This window comes from Aotus nancymaae, unplaced genomic scaffold, assembly GCF_030222135.1.
Source record: "Aotus nancymaae isolate 86718 unplaced genomic scaffold, 86718_ANA_hifiasm-v0.15.2.pri h1tg000003l, whole genome shotgun sequence".
Lineage (NCBI taxonomy): Eukaryota > Metazoa > Chordata > Mammalia > Primates > Aotidae > Aotus > Aotus nancymaae.
The window spans coordinates 2,360,578-2,375,949 of record NW_026988414.1 but is presented as its reverse complement, the minus strand read 5'-3'; the positions used below and the strand labels follow the sequence as shown (position 1 = coordinate 2,375,949).

The window sequence follows — 15,372 nt, the reverse complement described above, 5'->3', positions numbered from 1 at the left end:
CTGTAATCCCAGTACTGTGGGAGGCCGAGGTCAGGCATTGGAAACCAGCTTGGCCAGCATGGCGAAACCCCTTCTCTACTAAAAATACAAAAATTAGCAGGGTGTGGTGATGCACACCTGTAATCCCAGCTACTTGGGAGGCTGAGGGAAGAGAATTGCTTGAACCCAGGAGGTGGAGGTTGCAGTGAGCTGATATCAGGCCACTGCACTCCAACCTGCGTGAGACTCCGTCTCAATAAATAAATAAATAAATAAAATAGTGGTCTGCAGGCTTTCAGGGATGTGTGCGGGCCGGTCTTCCGTGTGGGAGCCGGGAAAGAATGTTTTGAAGGCTTCCTCCGGTGGGCGACTTTGGCCGATGTGACTTTATGCCTCGTACGTAGTGAGGCCGGGGGACAGACGGGGACAGAGGAACGGGCCAGCAGGCGGCTGTCCTGGGGAAATAGCCATGGCATCCGGGGGGCTAGGGTCTCAGTTCTGCTCACCCCGCACATCTTTTCTGTGCTTTCCTTGAAAAACAGAAAGAAGAGCGGACACCGAAGTCTGCCTGTCTCGTTCCTGTCTCCCGTTTCAGTCTCAGGCTGGTCAGGCTGGCAGTCCTCTGTGCGCGCGCTAGAAACTCTGCAGCGAAGCGCCTGCCTCCCCGCTTGGTTTTCCTTGGGGAAGGGCCTGGGGCCTCCTGGGGGTGGGCACCAAGTGTGCGTGGAGGGACCTGGCAAGGAGCAGCGTGGGGAGAGGCGGGGTGGGGGCGTCGCGTGCGCCCCAGGAGCCTGAGGATGCGCTGCCTTCGGTGGCGGGGAGACAGCCTTGGGGCGGGTGGAGTGCACAGAGCTCTCTGGGTCAGCGCGGGCGGGGCCGGCGTCGGGGACGACGCGGGGAGCGAGGCTGGGGCTGGGAGTGGGGGGCTCTTCCCCGTCGTCTCCTGGACGCCCCCTCCACCTGAGGAGGCGATTGTAAAGGGAGGGGGGACGCCCTCTGCCACCACCTCCCAGGCACTTGGGAGATGGAAAACGACAAAATATGGAACCTCCCCCTCCCTAAAATGTGGGTGGGGAGGGTGAAGGGAGGACACCCCTTCCCCGCCCCCCGCGCCAGCCTCCGCCCGGCTCCGCCGGGGACCCCTCCCCGCGGTCGGGGTGGGGGCGGGCGAGGAGCGCGGGGAGGGAGCGGAGGGGAGGACGGGGGCGAGGTCTGCTTCAAGAAGGGGCGTGTGGCCGGCGCAGCGCGTGCTCCAGCGGCTCCGGAGCGAGCGATCGCCGCGGCGAAGGGGAGGGCGGAAAGTTTGTTTCCCCGACGTCAGCGCCGGGCGGGCCGTGGAGCCGGGAGGCGGCGGGAGCCGGGCAGAGCGCGGGGCGGCCGGGGCGCTCGCTCCGACCCGCGCCCGCGACCCCTCCTGGGACCCGCGCCCGCGACCCCCGCCGGCCTCCCCGGGGCCGCTCGCGGGCATGGACAGCGCGGCCGCCGCCTTTGCCCTGGACAAGCCGGCGCTGGGCCCGGGGCCGCCGCCGCCGCCGCCGCCCGCAATCGGGCCCGGCGACTGCGCCCAGGCGCGCAAGAACTTCTCGGTGAGCCACCTCCTGGACCTGGAGGAGGTGGCGGCGGCCGGGCGGCTGGCGGCGCGCCCCGGGGCCAGGGCCGAGGCGCGGGAGGGCGCGGCGCGGGAGCCGTCCGGGGGCAGCAGCGGCAGCGAGGCGGCGCCGCAGGACGGTGAGTGCGGCCGGCCGGGGACTGGAGCGGCGGGGCCGAGGCGCGCGAAGATGCGGGGCGCGTGGTAGGCGGCGGGACCTCCGGCCGCGCGTGTCGGTAACGGCGTGGGCGGCGGTGGATCAGAACTCAGGGCTGGGGGAGGGGGACCCTCTTCGGGTCTTGGGGCGTGTCCCCACGGGAAAGCGCGCTGCCTTCGCGCCCCAGTGCTCGGCTCCGGAACAGCCTGGGAAGTGGGTGTGGCTGCTGCCGCGTTACCACTAGGGAGACCGAGACCTGAGTGGGGCAAAACTGCTGAGCTGCACGTTGGGGTTTCAAACCTGCCGTCTCCCTGCCGCACGAGCGAGGGCCGCCCCAGCTCCTCCTCCGTCTTAGGTTGGACTCTTTGCGGGGCGACGGTGCCTGTCCACCCCCGCCCTCCAGTTTGCCCCGGGAGCAGCTGCCTCGGTGGAACGGGCCCAGCCAGGCCTCTCTTCCCCTGCGGAGGTTAAAGGTCATCAGGAAGGGGCTTTAAAAACAAACAACCCACCCAAGTGGCCTTTTTCAAAAAGTGACACAGGATGGCAGGGTCCTGAGCCCTTGGTAAGAAGGGGAGGGATGGGGAGAAGATGGAGAAAAAGCAAAGGCCCAGCCCTGGCCGGTTCAGTGGGGGAAGGGAGGGGAGGACCAGAGTCCTCGCGGCTGCTCGGCTCACACTGAGCATGGGAGCCGGGTGGTCTTGAGACCAGGCCCCTGTCCCCTAGCTCTGGGGGTGGCCGGCCTGCTCGGGGCTCTGGGGCCCTGAAGTGTGCCACCTGATTCCAGCAGCCTGGGGAGCCTGCTCCCTGCACCAGCCTCCAGGTCTCAGGGTGCCCAAGCTGGCTGCATTCCGCAGCTTTTCAGAGACAGGAGGTGGAGGGAAAACAGAGGTGCTGACTGCAGCCTGGTCTGAAACCATGTGCGTTGGCGGGGACGCCTGCGACACGCTTGCCTTTCACGGGGCACCTTCTGAGTGCACCCAGCTGCTGCCAGCCCGCCGCCGAGATGAGGCCACTGGCTCCCTCACGGCAGCGGCCACCACTCACCGGCCACAGTGGACTGGCCGCTCTCTGCACCCTCCGCAGTGAGTGTGAAGCCGGCAGACCTCCCAGGAGGTGGGGTTAACTCCCCAATGGAAAAAGGGAGGGAGATGTCCACTCTGTCGGGGAGGAAAGTAGGTGCCCCCTGGTTTGTGGTGGGGGAATGCCCTGCCTGCCCAAAGTCATTTGAGGACCTCAAACTCTGAGCCGGCCCCCACCCCCAGGACAGAGGAGAGGTCCTGGTTTTACCCTAAGGAAGGGAGACTCCAGGGGTTGGGAAGAGACGGAGGAACCACTGGAAGGTGAAGGGAAAGAAGGAACGGGGGGACATGGAAAGAGGGAGAGAGGGAGGGACAGAGGCAGAGGAAGGAAGGGAGAGGAGAGGGGTGCAGAGGGGTGAGGAGAGAAGGAAGGGGGCCAGGGTGTCTTGTACTCCAGTCCTGGCCAGGGGATGGGATGCCCATTTCTGCCCTACCCCGGCTGTGGGGAGAGACAGGGAGGCTGTGCTTCTCCCAGACACAGTGTAGAGGGTCTCTGGTGGCGGGTTTCCCTGGGATCCGAGAACAGCTAGTGTCAGCTGGGGGTGTGAGCGCCTGGACAAAGCCCTGGCAGCCTCCGGGCAGCTGGGTGTGCAGGGGGTCTTCCCAGCAGCCTCCTGGGGCTGGCCATCCTCCTGGAGAGCCCATGGGGCCCGCAGGCCTTCTCCTAAGAAGGGGCGTTGGCACACTGGGAGTACCCAGGCTTGCTTGGGACACACTGGGTGTGGGATCAGGTGGGGTAGAGTCTGGGCCAGGCTCCAGGAGGCGCTTGTGGAGTGGCCCCTGTTTTGGAAGCTGCCTAACTCTGCCCTAGAGAGGATGGAGCTCTGGCAGGGAGCGTCCCTGGGCTCTGCCCAGGGTATGGGTCTGGGTCTGGGTCTGCAGGCAGAAGGTGAAGAGAGGGGACTGCGGGCCAGGCACCAGCTTCCGGCTCATCCCTCTGGGTCAGACCGCCCCACCCACTGCCACTTGCTGTGGATTCCCAAGTCCTGAAGCTCCTAAGGTGGGAGAGATGGGGTCCCTCTTTCTCTCTGGACCCTTCGAAAGTGGGCAGCCAAACCTTGCTGGGGTTGCCAGGACTCCAGACCCCAGGCCAGGGGGCTGGGTATTGGGCTGCAGCACGGTCCTCCAGTCGCGGACTTACAGGAGCCCGGGTGCCTCACCCGGGATCCAGACATGCTTGGAGGTGGGTTGCCTATGGCTCTTGAGTTGTTTTCAGGTCCAAAGAAAGAGATGGTCTGGCTGGGGGCGGTGGCTCACGCCTGTAACTCCAGTGCTTTGGGAGGCTGAGGTGGGTGGATCACCTGAATTCAGGAGTGTGAGACCAGCCTGGCCAACATGGTGAAACCCCGTCTCTACTAAAAATACCAAAAAAAAAAAAAAAGGTGGGCATGGTGGCAGGTGCCTGTAGTTTCAGCTACTCAGGAGGCTGAGGCAGGAGAATCGCTTGAACCTGGGAGTCAGAGGTTGCAGTGAGCTGAGATCCCACTGCTACACTCCAGCCTGGGCAACAGAGCGAGATTCCATCTCGAAAAAAAGAAAAAGAAAGAAAGAAAAGAAAAAGAAAAGTGAACGGGGGACACCACTGAGTTAGTAATTAATGTGTCTTCAATCTGCTGGGATAGCAATAGATAAAGCCTGCTGTTGCCAATGACTTTCTAAGACCAGGCTCCCTCCAGAAATGGCCGGGGAAGGCTGTGGCTTCGCCAGTGACTCAGAACACATCAGGGTCTCGGGTTCCTTCTTCCCCAGTCAAATGCTGAGGGCTGCACCCAGCGCTGAGCTATGCCAAACACGTTAGGAAAACAAACCCTCGTTTGCTGCCTTTGCAGGGACTGACAACAAAAGAAACCACGTGAGTGACTGAGATTTTCTCTAAAGCATTCCCTCCTGTGGGCAGGGTGGAGACAGGGACGTGGACACGCTCTGGAAATAAATAGAGCCCCTAGAGCCAGGCAGGGGTGAGGCCTCCGGCCAGTGCTCAGGGCTGGTGCCTGCTTTGGAAAACCCCAGGATTCACTGCAGGGGAAACCAAGGGATCCCCCGTGGATTCACTTACCAGAGATTCGGGAAGATGAAGTGCTTGTGTCTAGGGCACGGGACGAGCCAGGGTGGGCTGGGAGCCCTCAGGGGGCTGTCGGTGCGTCTGTGACTAGGAGCGAGTCTGGTTTGTGATGGGGGTCTCCCAGGGCTCTGCGCGGCTGGAGGGGACCCCTGAGTTGAAGAGATTGGCAGACCTGCCTTCAGTGATGTTTTTGTTGCAGTGAAAGATGGCTAACATCAGATTTGCCATTTTCACCATTTACAAGAATGCAGTCCGGTAGCGCGAAGTCCACTCACTTTGTCATGCAGCTGTCACCACCATCCATCTCCAGAACTTTCTCATCTTCCCAGACTGAAACTGCACCCCCTTGAACATGCATCCCCCTCCCCCAGCCCGTGGCACCCAGCATTCCACCTCCTGTCTCTGTGGATTTGACTCCTAGGGATCTTGTATGTGAGTGGAATCCTGCAGTATCTGCCCTCTGTGACCACCTTATTTCATTTAATGTGGCGTCTACAGGGCTCACCCATGTAGCATGTGTCAGAATCTCCTTCCTTCTTAAGGCTGACTCACATTCCACTGTACGGACGGACCACACCGTGTGTATCGGGGGTTGTTCCCGCCTGCTGTGCACAGCACCATTGTGGACACAGGTGTCCAACTCTCCGTTCAGTTCCGTTTTTCATGATTTGGGGTATCTACGCAGCGTCGAAATGACTACATTCTATGGTAGTTCTACCTTTATTTTTTATTTTTATTTTTTCTCTGACGGAGTCTTGCTCCATCACCCAGGCTGGAGTGTGATGGCTCAGTCTCACTCACTGCAACCTCTGCCTCCTGGTTTCAGGTGATTCTCCTGCCTCAGCCTCCCGGGTAGCTGGGATTATGGGTGCATGCCACCGTACCTGGCTAATTTTTAGTAGAGACAGGTTGGTCAGGCTGGTCTTGAACTCCTGACCTCAGGTGATCCGCCCGCCTTGGCCGCCCACAGTGCTGGGATTACAGGAGTGAGCCACCTCACCAGGCCCTAGCTTTAAATTTGTTAAGGGACCATAATACTGTTTTCCACGGCTGACTTCAGTTTTTAACCGGCCTCCCTGTACCTGGTTCTGAAACACGGCATCAGCACAAGACCGGAGCCAGGTTTTGGGGGAAGAGACAAAGGGGTTCCTTCAGAGCCCAGCGTTTGAAAGACAGCTTGCTCACCTTCTCCCTCCCCTCTCCCCTTCCTTCCCCTTTCTCTATTTCCTGGGGAAAGGGGCGTCGTGCAGTCAGTGAGCACTGACTGGGGGACCCACATGCTCCGGTCCAGGTCCTGGCTTTTGCTGTCCTCTCCGCCTGTGACCTTGGTTGGGTTATGTCCCCTCTCTGTGCCTCATTCGCCACCTGAATAGCGGGAGATGGCGTACAAGGGTTGGGAGACCCTTCCGACTGAGATGATTTGACCCAGGCCTAGGAACCCCATGATGGGCGCCCCTCCCAGGGATGTGGAGTCTCTGAGCCTGGGTCTGAGCTGGGCCTGGTGCCTGGATGCTCAGACATGTGACTCTGTCTCAGCAGGATCCTGGGAGCAGCGAGGGAGGAGGAGTGAGCAGCCAGAGGCTGCGTGCCCAGGGGGCTTTCCGTTTGAGAATTGCTGGGCCTCCCTGGGTGGCTGGGGGCGGGACAGTGGCCCGCCTCGCATCTCTGCCTTTTTGCCAAGGACGGTTGTTTCATTGTTTATGGTTCCAGGATGTCTTGCGCCTCGGTCCAGTAGGTCATGGGGTGGGGCTTGGTGGCCTGGCACAGGGGGCTCAGACCAGCTTGCCCTTCTCTGTGGGCAGAAACTTAACAGATTGGAGCCACCACTGTCCCCTCCCAGAAAACTCCAAAAAAGTAGCTTGAAACAGTAGTGACAGCACCTGCTTACACGCCACCCTTGAGGCCTGAAAAGAACCCCGAGACTATGCCCTAAGTGCATGCAGAAAAAAAAAAGAACCCCGAGACTCAGGGTTACCATCTATGGGATGGGAACGAGGGCTGCGGTCTCCCTCATAGCGGTGCAGTGAGCCCAGAGTGGATGGGGGTCCTGGGGTCCATGCCTGGGGCGAAGGATGTGCTCAGCAAAGCGTCTCCATTGCAGCTCCTGGAGACGCTCTATGAGGGCCTTTAAGTCAGGAGAGACTGGTGGTGCCATCTCTATATTTTGGAGGCCCAGAGAGGCAAAGCAACCTGCCCGAGGCCTCACAGCTGGGAAAGGAGGGGAGGGATTTGGTTTTGGATCATTAAGTCCAGACCTCCCTCTCCTGCGCTGTCCTTGGGCTGGGGGAGTCAGGGAAGGGAGCCCGCCTGGCTGTTGGGGAGATCCTCCTTGGGCTGGGGGAGTCAGGGAAGGGGAGCCCGCCTGGCTGTTGGGGAGATTCTGGCTGAGGCTTGTTGGGGACCGAAGCGGGCGAGAGGGACAGGCCCCGGGGGCTGGCACAGAACGGGCTCTGGGATGGACCTGTGCCTATGTTAGGCGTTTCTGGGTGGGTAGGGGCAGGAAGGAAGGTTTGGGGTGGGTTGTTCCGGGCAAGGACGTGCGGTCAGGCTGGACGAGGCAGAACCTGGGGCACGTCCCGTCCGTGGTTTCCTAGACCCTAAAGGACGGTGGCTGACCCAGGGTGGAGGGGGAGCTTGGGGGTGATTTAAGGGGATCCAGCGCTTCCCTGAACATACCCTACAGGAGCGCACCACCCTGGGCCAGAGGCCACGCCAGTGGAGCAGAAGGGGTGGCCATGGTGGGGCTGAAGGAAGGTGTGAGGGGATGGGGTGAGAGTGACCTGAAGCCTCGTGGGCACAGCAGCCATGTGCTCTGCATGTGGGCTGAAGCGTCACAAGCCTCACTGGAGGCTTGATACGCCCACCAGCCGTATCAAGCAGGTCCTGTGATTCTCCCCATTTTAAGGAGAGGGAAACTGAGGCTCAGAGAAGTCAAGGTCACACCATTCCCATTCCTGTAAGATTCCAGCCTGGCCTTCCTGTTCCAAAGCCCCCGCTCTCCACCACTGCCTGAAGCTGCCCCTGGCTCCCGAGAATGCTGGGGTGGCCTGACCGGGGATGTCCACCCCCAGGCAGGTGTGAGCTGCTTTCAGGGAACCGTGAGGTGGCCCAGGTAGGGGGTTCTCCGCAATATCTCCAGCAGCCTGGCCTGGGTCACTGGTGTGAGGGAGATGGGTCAGATCTGGGGAGTGGGGACAGCCCGGCGCTGGGGTGTGTGAAGTGGGAGTGGTGGGGCTGCCCTTCCCCTCCTGCCAGGAAATAACCAGAACAGCCACCCTCACCTGTCTCCCGGATGCTCTGGGAGGGGCCCTGTCTCTGGGAATAGCGATAGGACAGGTTCCCTTTCCCCCTCCATCCCCAGCTCCCGCATTTGTTCATTCATTCACTCATTTACAGTCATTTTCCAAATACCTGTAAGGTGTCAATTCTGGCCGGCGCGGTGGCTCACGCCTGTAATCCCAGCACTTTGGGAGGCGGAGGTGGGTGGATCACCTGAGGTCGGGCGTTCAAGACCAGCCTGACCAACATGGAGAAACCCCATTTTTACTAAAAATACAAAAAAGTAGCCAGGTGTGGTGATATATGCCTGTAATCCCAGCTACTTGGGAGGCTGAGGCAGGAGAATTGCTTGAACCGGGGAGGTGGAGGTTGTGGTGAGTCGAGATCACGCCACTGCGCTCCAGCCTGGGCGACAAGAGCGAAAGTCTGTCTCAAAAAAAAAAAAAATGTCAATCCTGAGTTCCACTGCTGGTCTGTGGTTCCCAGACTTCCAGTTTTCAAGTGCAGCGATGCAGAAACAGTTCCAGTCACTGAGGAAGCAGCATACGGTGGACAGCATGAAAGGTTTGCCAAGAAAAGCCATTTACTCACAACCCTCATGTCCTCACCCTTTCATCCACGAAATAACCTTTGAGTATCTTCATCTCTGAGTAAAGAAAGGCTCTTGGCCAGGCAAGGTGGCTCAAGCCTGTAATCCTAGCACTTTGGGAGACTGAGGCGGGAGGATTGTTTGAGCCCAGCTTAAGCAATGTAGCGAGAACTCACCTCTACAAAAAATGAAAATTTAAAAAATTATCTGGGCATGGTAGCATGGTAGCATGCACCTGCAGCCGCAGCTACTCGGGACACTGAGACAGGAGGATCCCTTGAGCCCAGGAGATCGAGGCTGCAGTAAGCCGTGATCACACCACTGCACTCCAGCCTGGGCGGCAGGACAAGACCCTGTCTCAAAAAATAAAAACAAACAAAAGAAAGAAAGGGTCTCAAAATCGACTTAATTTAGCTTCATAAAAAGCTCACTCATTGCCCCTATTTTTCTCATTTTGTTGGTGAAAACTTTGTCCTAGGCTGGCATTTGGGAACCACATGGTCTGGCCTTCCCAGACTCGCAGACACAAAGACACACACAGACCCACACCCGCCATGCCACATACACACACCGTGCACACACACATCCCCTATCGTGAGGGCTCCAGCCCGGTCCCCGATGGAGCCCTGGCTGCTAGTGGTCCGGGCGGCTGCAGCGGCTTGAGAGTAGAGAGTAGATGGCAGACGCGTCTGCACCGGTATGGGCCAAGGGTTAAGTGCCTTTTGCGAGGTGGTGAGTAGGAGAGAGCCGTGGGAGCTTCCTGTTTAGTCAGAGGGAGGCTGGGGAAGTTATCTCGCCGGCTCCCACACAGAGCAGACGAAGAGATGGGGTGCCCGGTGGTCAGCATCCAGCAGGTAGGGAGGTGACAAGGGGCAGGTGGCAGAGCATCCCTAGGAGGGGCAGAGCTGGCCACGGCCGCCCCTCCCAAGGAGCATGGGCTTGCCGGACACCCCACTCTGGCCGGAACCCAGGAGCCACGGAATCACACCAAGTCCTGGAAGTAAAGGTTGTTATGAGAACCAGAAAGTACTGGTTCCCGCTTGCTCTCGCTGCCCTGAGCCTGGGTCCAGGCACCTGCTCTGTGTCCCTTCCACATCAGGGAAGCTGTCGGTGCCCAGCCGGGTTCCGGGGGGCCACCAAGATGGCAGGATGGGTCCACATGGGGCCCTTGATGGCTAATGATATCTTTTCCTGTGTCCTAAAAATGAAGCAGGCTCTGGAAGATGTTATGTTGGTTTCTCTCTGTGATGGATTCTGCTTTTCTGTGCGTGGGATGGGCAGCCGAGACCTTCCGGTTTGGGGGAGGTGGGAGGGGCTGGGAGAGAGTGGGGGCGACGGGTTATGGAACTGCCAAGGAGCTGAGGCCTGTAGGATTGGGGACCGGGCAACAGGCTGGGGGCTGCAAAACGCGCAGTCTCTGGAGGAGGTTTGGGGGTGACACAGTGACAGAGAAGGAGACCCAGGCTGAGAGGCCTGGAAACTTCCACAGAGGGGCCCTCCCCTGAGAGCTGAACGAACACATGGGTTGCTGGAGATTTAACAAGGTGAAGACAGGGAACCTTCCATCACTGCTGCCCGAGAGGCAGTAAGAGGGGCCCCAGACTAAGAGTCAGGACACGGGGTTCCTGCCTCGCCAGGCCCAGCTCTGCAGCCTGAGATACACGCTGTCGCTGGTCCGAGCCTCAGTGTCCCCATCTGCCAGACAAGAAGGGTGGACATCTGTTTCTGGACATACGTTGTGTGGTCCCAGGAGTCACTGCGTTAGAATCACCCAGGGACCTGGTGCAGTTCCAGCCCCACCCCGACCCACCGGATGAGACTCGGAGCCCCGGCCAGTGCATCTGCATTTCATAGCACCCCTGCCTAGCAATTCCTGCACCCTGCTGCAGGCTTCTTCAGGGCTGACTCTGCCTCCCTCACCCTCCTCAGTTTACCAGAGTGGAAATCGGTCCTCTCGAGGGGATGGAGAGGCCAGGGGGAGCCACCGCAGGACGCATGAGGCTGGCATTGGACCCAGAAGTGCCCGGGAGTGTCCATTATACAGGAGAGGGAGGGGCTGCACCGAGGCTGAGCCCAGCATCCCCGGAGACTTGATTTTGTGCCAAAGCTGCACTGCGAGTCTAGGAAGAAGCATTCGCTCTCAGGACCATTCCCCAGCATTCATTGAGCACCTACTGAGTACCAGTCCAAGGCAGCCCAGGGGGTTGGAATGCAGGGGTGATGTGATCAGACGATTCCTGTCTCTTCTCTGCCAGCATCCGGACCCCCTCTAGCTTTGGCGGCCAAGGTTGGGGTGTAGGGGCAGTCAGAAACCTCCCTGCTGAGCTGGGAGTCTCTGGAAAAGCCCTCTCCTGGCATCCTGCCCACACCTTCTGCCCCCATGCTACCCTCCCTCCCCTTGTAGGGCTCCCTTGGGGATGGGGACCCACTGTCCCCAGGGGCATCCAGCTCACCCCAGACTTTGTCCCGCTGCCCCACCCCGCCTCCCTGTCTGTCCTCCCCCACTGCTGGCCTCCCCTCTTGCCGTGGGCACAGACGTTTACATGCCAGAGATGGCGTTATTAAAAATGACATTTAACCAGAGCTGGAATTACCACGTGGATGGCTGCAAACCTCGGAATCAAAGCGGGAGCCGCCGGGCGGGCGCGCCTGGCAGGGGCCTCGCGGCCTCTCTCCCCGCCAGAGCTCTGCGCGGGCCTCCCATATAAAACCCCGCAGAACTCCGAGGTCTTGAAAGCCAGTGCACCTCCTTTCATTAGACTAACAAATAACACGTAACAGAAAACAGCTGTTAACAGCAGCCCCTAATGCTCTCAAGATGGTGCTGCAGGCAGCCTGTCCAGCTAGTGGGCAGCCGGTGGGCAGGGCGGCCGCACGGGCTCAGGTGGAGGCTGCTCCCCCAGGTGGGTGTAGAATGCCTGGCACCCTCCTGTTTTCCAGGGCCTCCGTCTGCACCCTCTGGGACCCAGGAGGCTCCTCCTTCTGTCCTTCCTCCGGCTTAGTCACCCCCCTCCTTGCTGAGACCCTATGTCTGAGGGTCTGTTTGTAAGGGGTTGGGCTGTAGGATGGTGGGCATCAGGGGTGGCATGGCCAAGAACATGAGAAGCAAAGGCCAGATCTTGAGTTCTAGCCCTGCCTCTGGCCTGCTGGGTGATCATGGCCAGTTTCTCTCCCAGCTTCTCATTTGTCATCTGGGGAGGACAAGAGTCATGCCTCCCTGTAAGGAGGTTTTGAGGATTTGGGAGATGATGGAATTGGAGTACTCAGCAGGCAGCCAGACAGTGCTCAGAATAGAGAGTATCTGAGATCATGATTACAGCTGAGGAAGCTGGAGCTCAGAGAGGTTAAGTGACTTGCCCAAGGTCACACAGCAGGTAGAGAAGCCACAGAGCCCATGTGCTTTCAGGACACTGTGAAGCAGGGATTGAGGCATTCAGAAATGGGTCTGACCTAGCCCCTGCCCTCAGAGGGCTTCCAGTCCACAGCTGACGCAGAGGATGAGCTCCCTAGCCCAGGCTGAGGCCAGGCAACCCCTCGAGGCTCCCACCGCTAACCCTGCGGGCTTGGAAGCCAGAGGGGCCTCCAGATGCAGACATCATTCCAGGTGCGGGTGCTGGGAGACTCAGGGCCTCCCCAGAGCCCAAAGCGTGATCCTCACAGCTCAGAGGGACTCTGTCCTCAAGCCTGGAGAAGGAAGGGCTACATCCTCGGCTAGGGAGAAAAATCCAGAGAAAACCTTCCAAAGTTGGGAAGAAAGACAAATGGGCATTTTGTTTCATTTCCCCTCATGATGAGGCCGCAGAAAAGAGACTCCTTTGCCTTCCCCCTAAGTGACTGTGTGTTAAGCTCCATACCTCCCCACTCCCCACCGAGATCTGCTCTGCATTTTGGTTCCAGGAAAGCTGCATAGGATTCTCCTCATTTGCTCTTTATTCAGTGCGCATGCGTGTTGTTTTGAGCTGCTGGGAAAATCCCAGTGAACAGGCCAATCCTGGTCCCAGCAGGCATAAGCTTAGCACGAAGGTGCCCCCCGCCGATCCTGTTCTTACCATCTGCCAGGCTCCGAACCCTGGGATGATGCGTAGCCTCTCACGGAATCACTCAGCAGCCTCACGAGAGAGGTGAAAGCTTTATCCCTGTCTTACAGGCGAGGAAACTGAGGCTCGGAAGGATAAAGTGACTCGACCCAGGAAATATGCAGTGATCCCCAGAGCCCAGGTATCACTCGGGCCACCTGGTGCCAGTGCCCCAGATGGCCAGGGAGCCACGCAGGGTTCTCTTGCTAGAAACAGTCTAGGCTCTGTCCCTGGGGGAGGCCCAGAAGGGATAGGGGATTTCTCCCCACCTCCCCGGTTCCCACTGGAGACCTCTGCAGTGTCCTGAGGAAGGCCCCCTTTTCCAGGGACACACCCATGCAGACACTGGCCCATGGCATAGTCAGGCCGGGAGGCTCCAGGCCTCACTGTGATGGGAAGGGGGGTGACCAGGGAGGAGCCCTTGCCTTAGGGAAGCTCATGTTTCCTAGAGACATCATGTTTTAATTGGAAGGCCAGCCTCTCCCACAGAGCTGGCTGCCCCACGACCACAGCCCCGGGGAGGAGAGTGTCAGGGCTCAAATCGGGAAATTGCTAGAGACAAGAAGTAAAAACGGGCTACTCTGGTTTCACTGGGAAGGAAGAAAGAAAAGGCAAAGATCTAATACCGGCTGCGAGCGGGGTTGCTGTTTAAAGAAAACTGTTGCTGTTGCAGCAGATTCAAGGTTGGGGCTGCTTTTTCTTTTTTCTTTCTTTTTTTTTTTTTTTGAGATGGAGTGTCTCTCTCTGTTGCCCAGACTGGAGTGCAGTGGTGTGATCTGGGCTCGCTGCAACCTCCACCTCCCGGGTTCAGGTGATTCTCCTGCCTCAGCCTCCCGAACAGCTGGGATTACAGGCACATGCCACCACGTCCACCGGGTGAATTTTTGTATTTTTAGTAGAGATGGGGTTTCAGCATGTTGGTCAGGCTGATCTCAAACTCCTGACCTCAGGTGATCTGCCCGCCTCATCCTCCCAAAGTGCTGGAATTATAGGCGTGAGCTACTGTGCCCGGCCTACGGGGCTGCTTCTTTAAGGGGCTGGTTTCTCTGTCAAGGGAGGAAAAGTGTGGGAGGCGTTCTGTGGACCCTTCCCTCCTTCCACGAATAGTATTGAGCACCTACTGCCTGCCAGGCTGTGGCTGGGCACAGGGGCCCCTGCAGCAAACAAGGGCGCTGTGGTCCTTGGTGTGAAGGAGACGCTGGCTGCTGTAAGAACAGGTGATGGGGCCCCGACCTTGTCTGGAGGTTCAGGGAAGACTTCCTGGAGGAAGCAGAATTTTAGAAGGGACTTCAAAAATGAGTGGAGCTGTCCAGAGAGGAGGTCAGGGAGGGCACGCCGGCGGGAGGAGGCTCGGAGTTGGAGAAAGCATGGCTGCTCTGGAGCACGGCGGGGCCTCCATCTGGCAGACCTGGCTTGAGATTTGTGACTTTTGTACTAAGAGCCATGGGATGCATTCTGTGAGTCTGTGGGTGTCGAGGGTGGCCACTCACTCCGGCCCTCCCTGGGGCTCTCTCCGTGAGCATCTCTTCCCGTCACACGGGAAGCCAGTGTCTGATTTGGGGATGACTGTTGTGTCTCAGTTGCCCAGAGCTGCCTGGGCTGCCCCAGTCTCCAAAGGAGCTGACCACAAGCCCCTAACTGACCGCCCCCAGCCCTGGCTGCCCCTGGCCCAGCCGCTGTGAGACCTGTCCAGATCCTGAGCCAGGGAGGGAAAGCTCTGGGAGCCATTTAGAGCCAGTGGCGGGGCAGGTGCCCGGGCCCCACGTCGCAGTCCACCACATGCAGGATGGCAGCACCCATCGGAGAGGTGGGGAATGGGGTGCAGATGCCGAGGCGCTGGGCAGCCATGGCTGGTGATGAATTCTTGATGTCAGGGACCCAAGATCAGGGCTGTGTGTCCCAGGTGCACGACGACCCTGGGGTGGAGGTTTTGTTCACAGGACGAGGAAGGCAGGCCATCCCAGGCCATCTGACCTTGAATCCCGCATTCCACGAGGAACGGAGGGAGTCGGGGCTGCTTCAGCAGAGTCAGGACAGTTGAGCTGGGTAACGGTGGCAGAGGGGAGGTGGCTGTGAGTGCCACCCCCATTGTCGTCGGCACTGTGATCTGACAGGACCATTTATTGTGTGCCTGCTAAGTGCTGCGCCCTCTGCATGGATCATCTCATTAAATCCTCCGTAGCACTCCAGAAGGCATGTGGTCTCATGACCCCACTTTCCAGGTGAGGAAACTGAGGCCCAGGAAGCCAGGTTACACAGTGAGTGCAGGGGGATGCTAGGCCTTGGGCCCTTGACTGTGGTCTGCTCCCCACCTCTGCCGACCTGGAGTCCCTGGACTGGGCTGACTGTGGCCTCACCCACCCTCTCCAGGCCTGTTTAGGAAGGGAAGGGTAGGAAGGTTCTACGACGCTGAAGCAGGGGCTGCTGACCGAATCCAGAGCTGCCCCCTGACCCAGGCAGGCGGGCTCAGGCAGGGGCAGCCTCTGTTGTCCCCCATGCAGCTGAGTGGTGACACAGGCAGAGAAATGTAAAGCCAGATCCCGAGACCTCCCAAGGGCACCAC

The 15,372-nt window shown here is 59.3% G+C and overlaps 1 protein-coding gene across 1 annotated transcript in view; it reads left to right on the top strand.

Moving 5' to 3' along the window:
* The first annotated feature begins 1,224 nt into the window (after positions 1-1,224).
* The window catches only part of PRRX2 (paired related homeobox 2), a 57,189-nt gene continuing 43,041 nt past the window's right edge, over positions 1,225-15,372 (top strand). Inside the window, exon 1 of the mRNA XM_064377190.1 lies at positions 1,225-1,707. Coding sequence (XP_064233260.1) covers positions 1,446-1,707 — 262 coding nt within the window. The 5' untranslated portion in view covers positions 1,225-1,445. The remainder of the gene's footprint in view (positions 1,708-15,372) is intronic.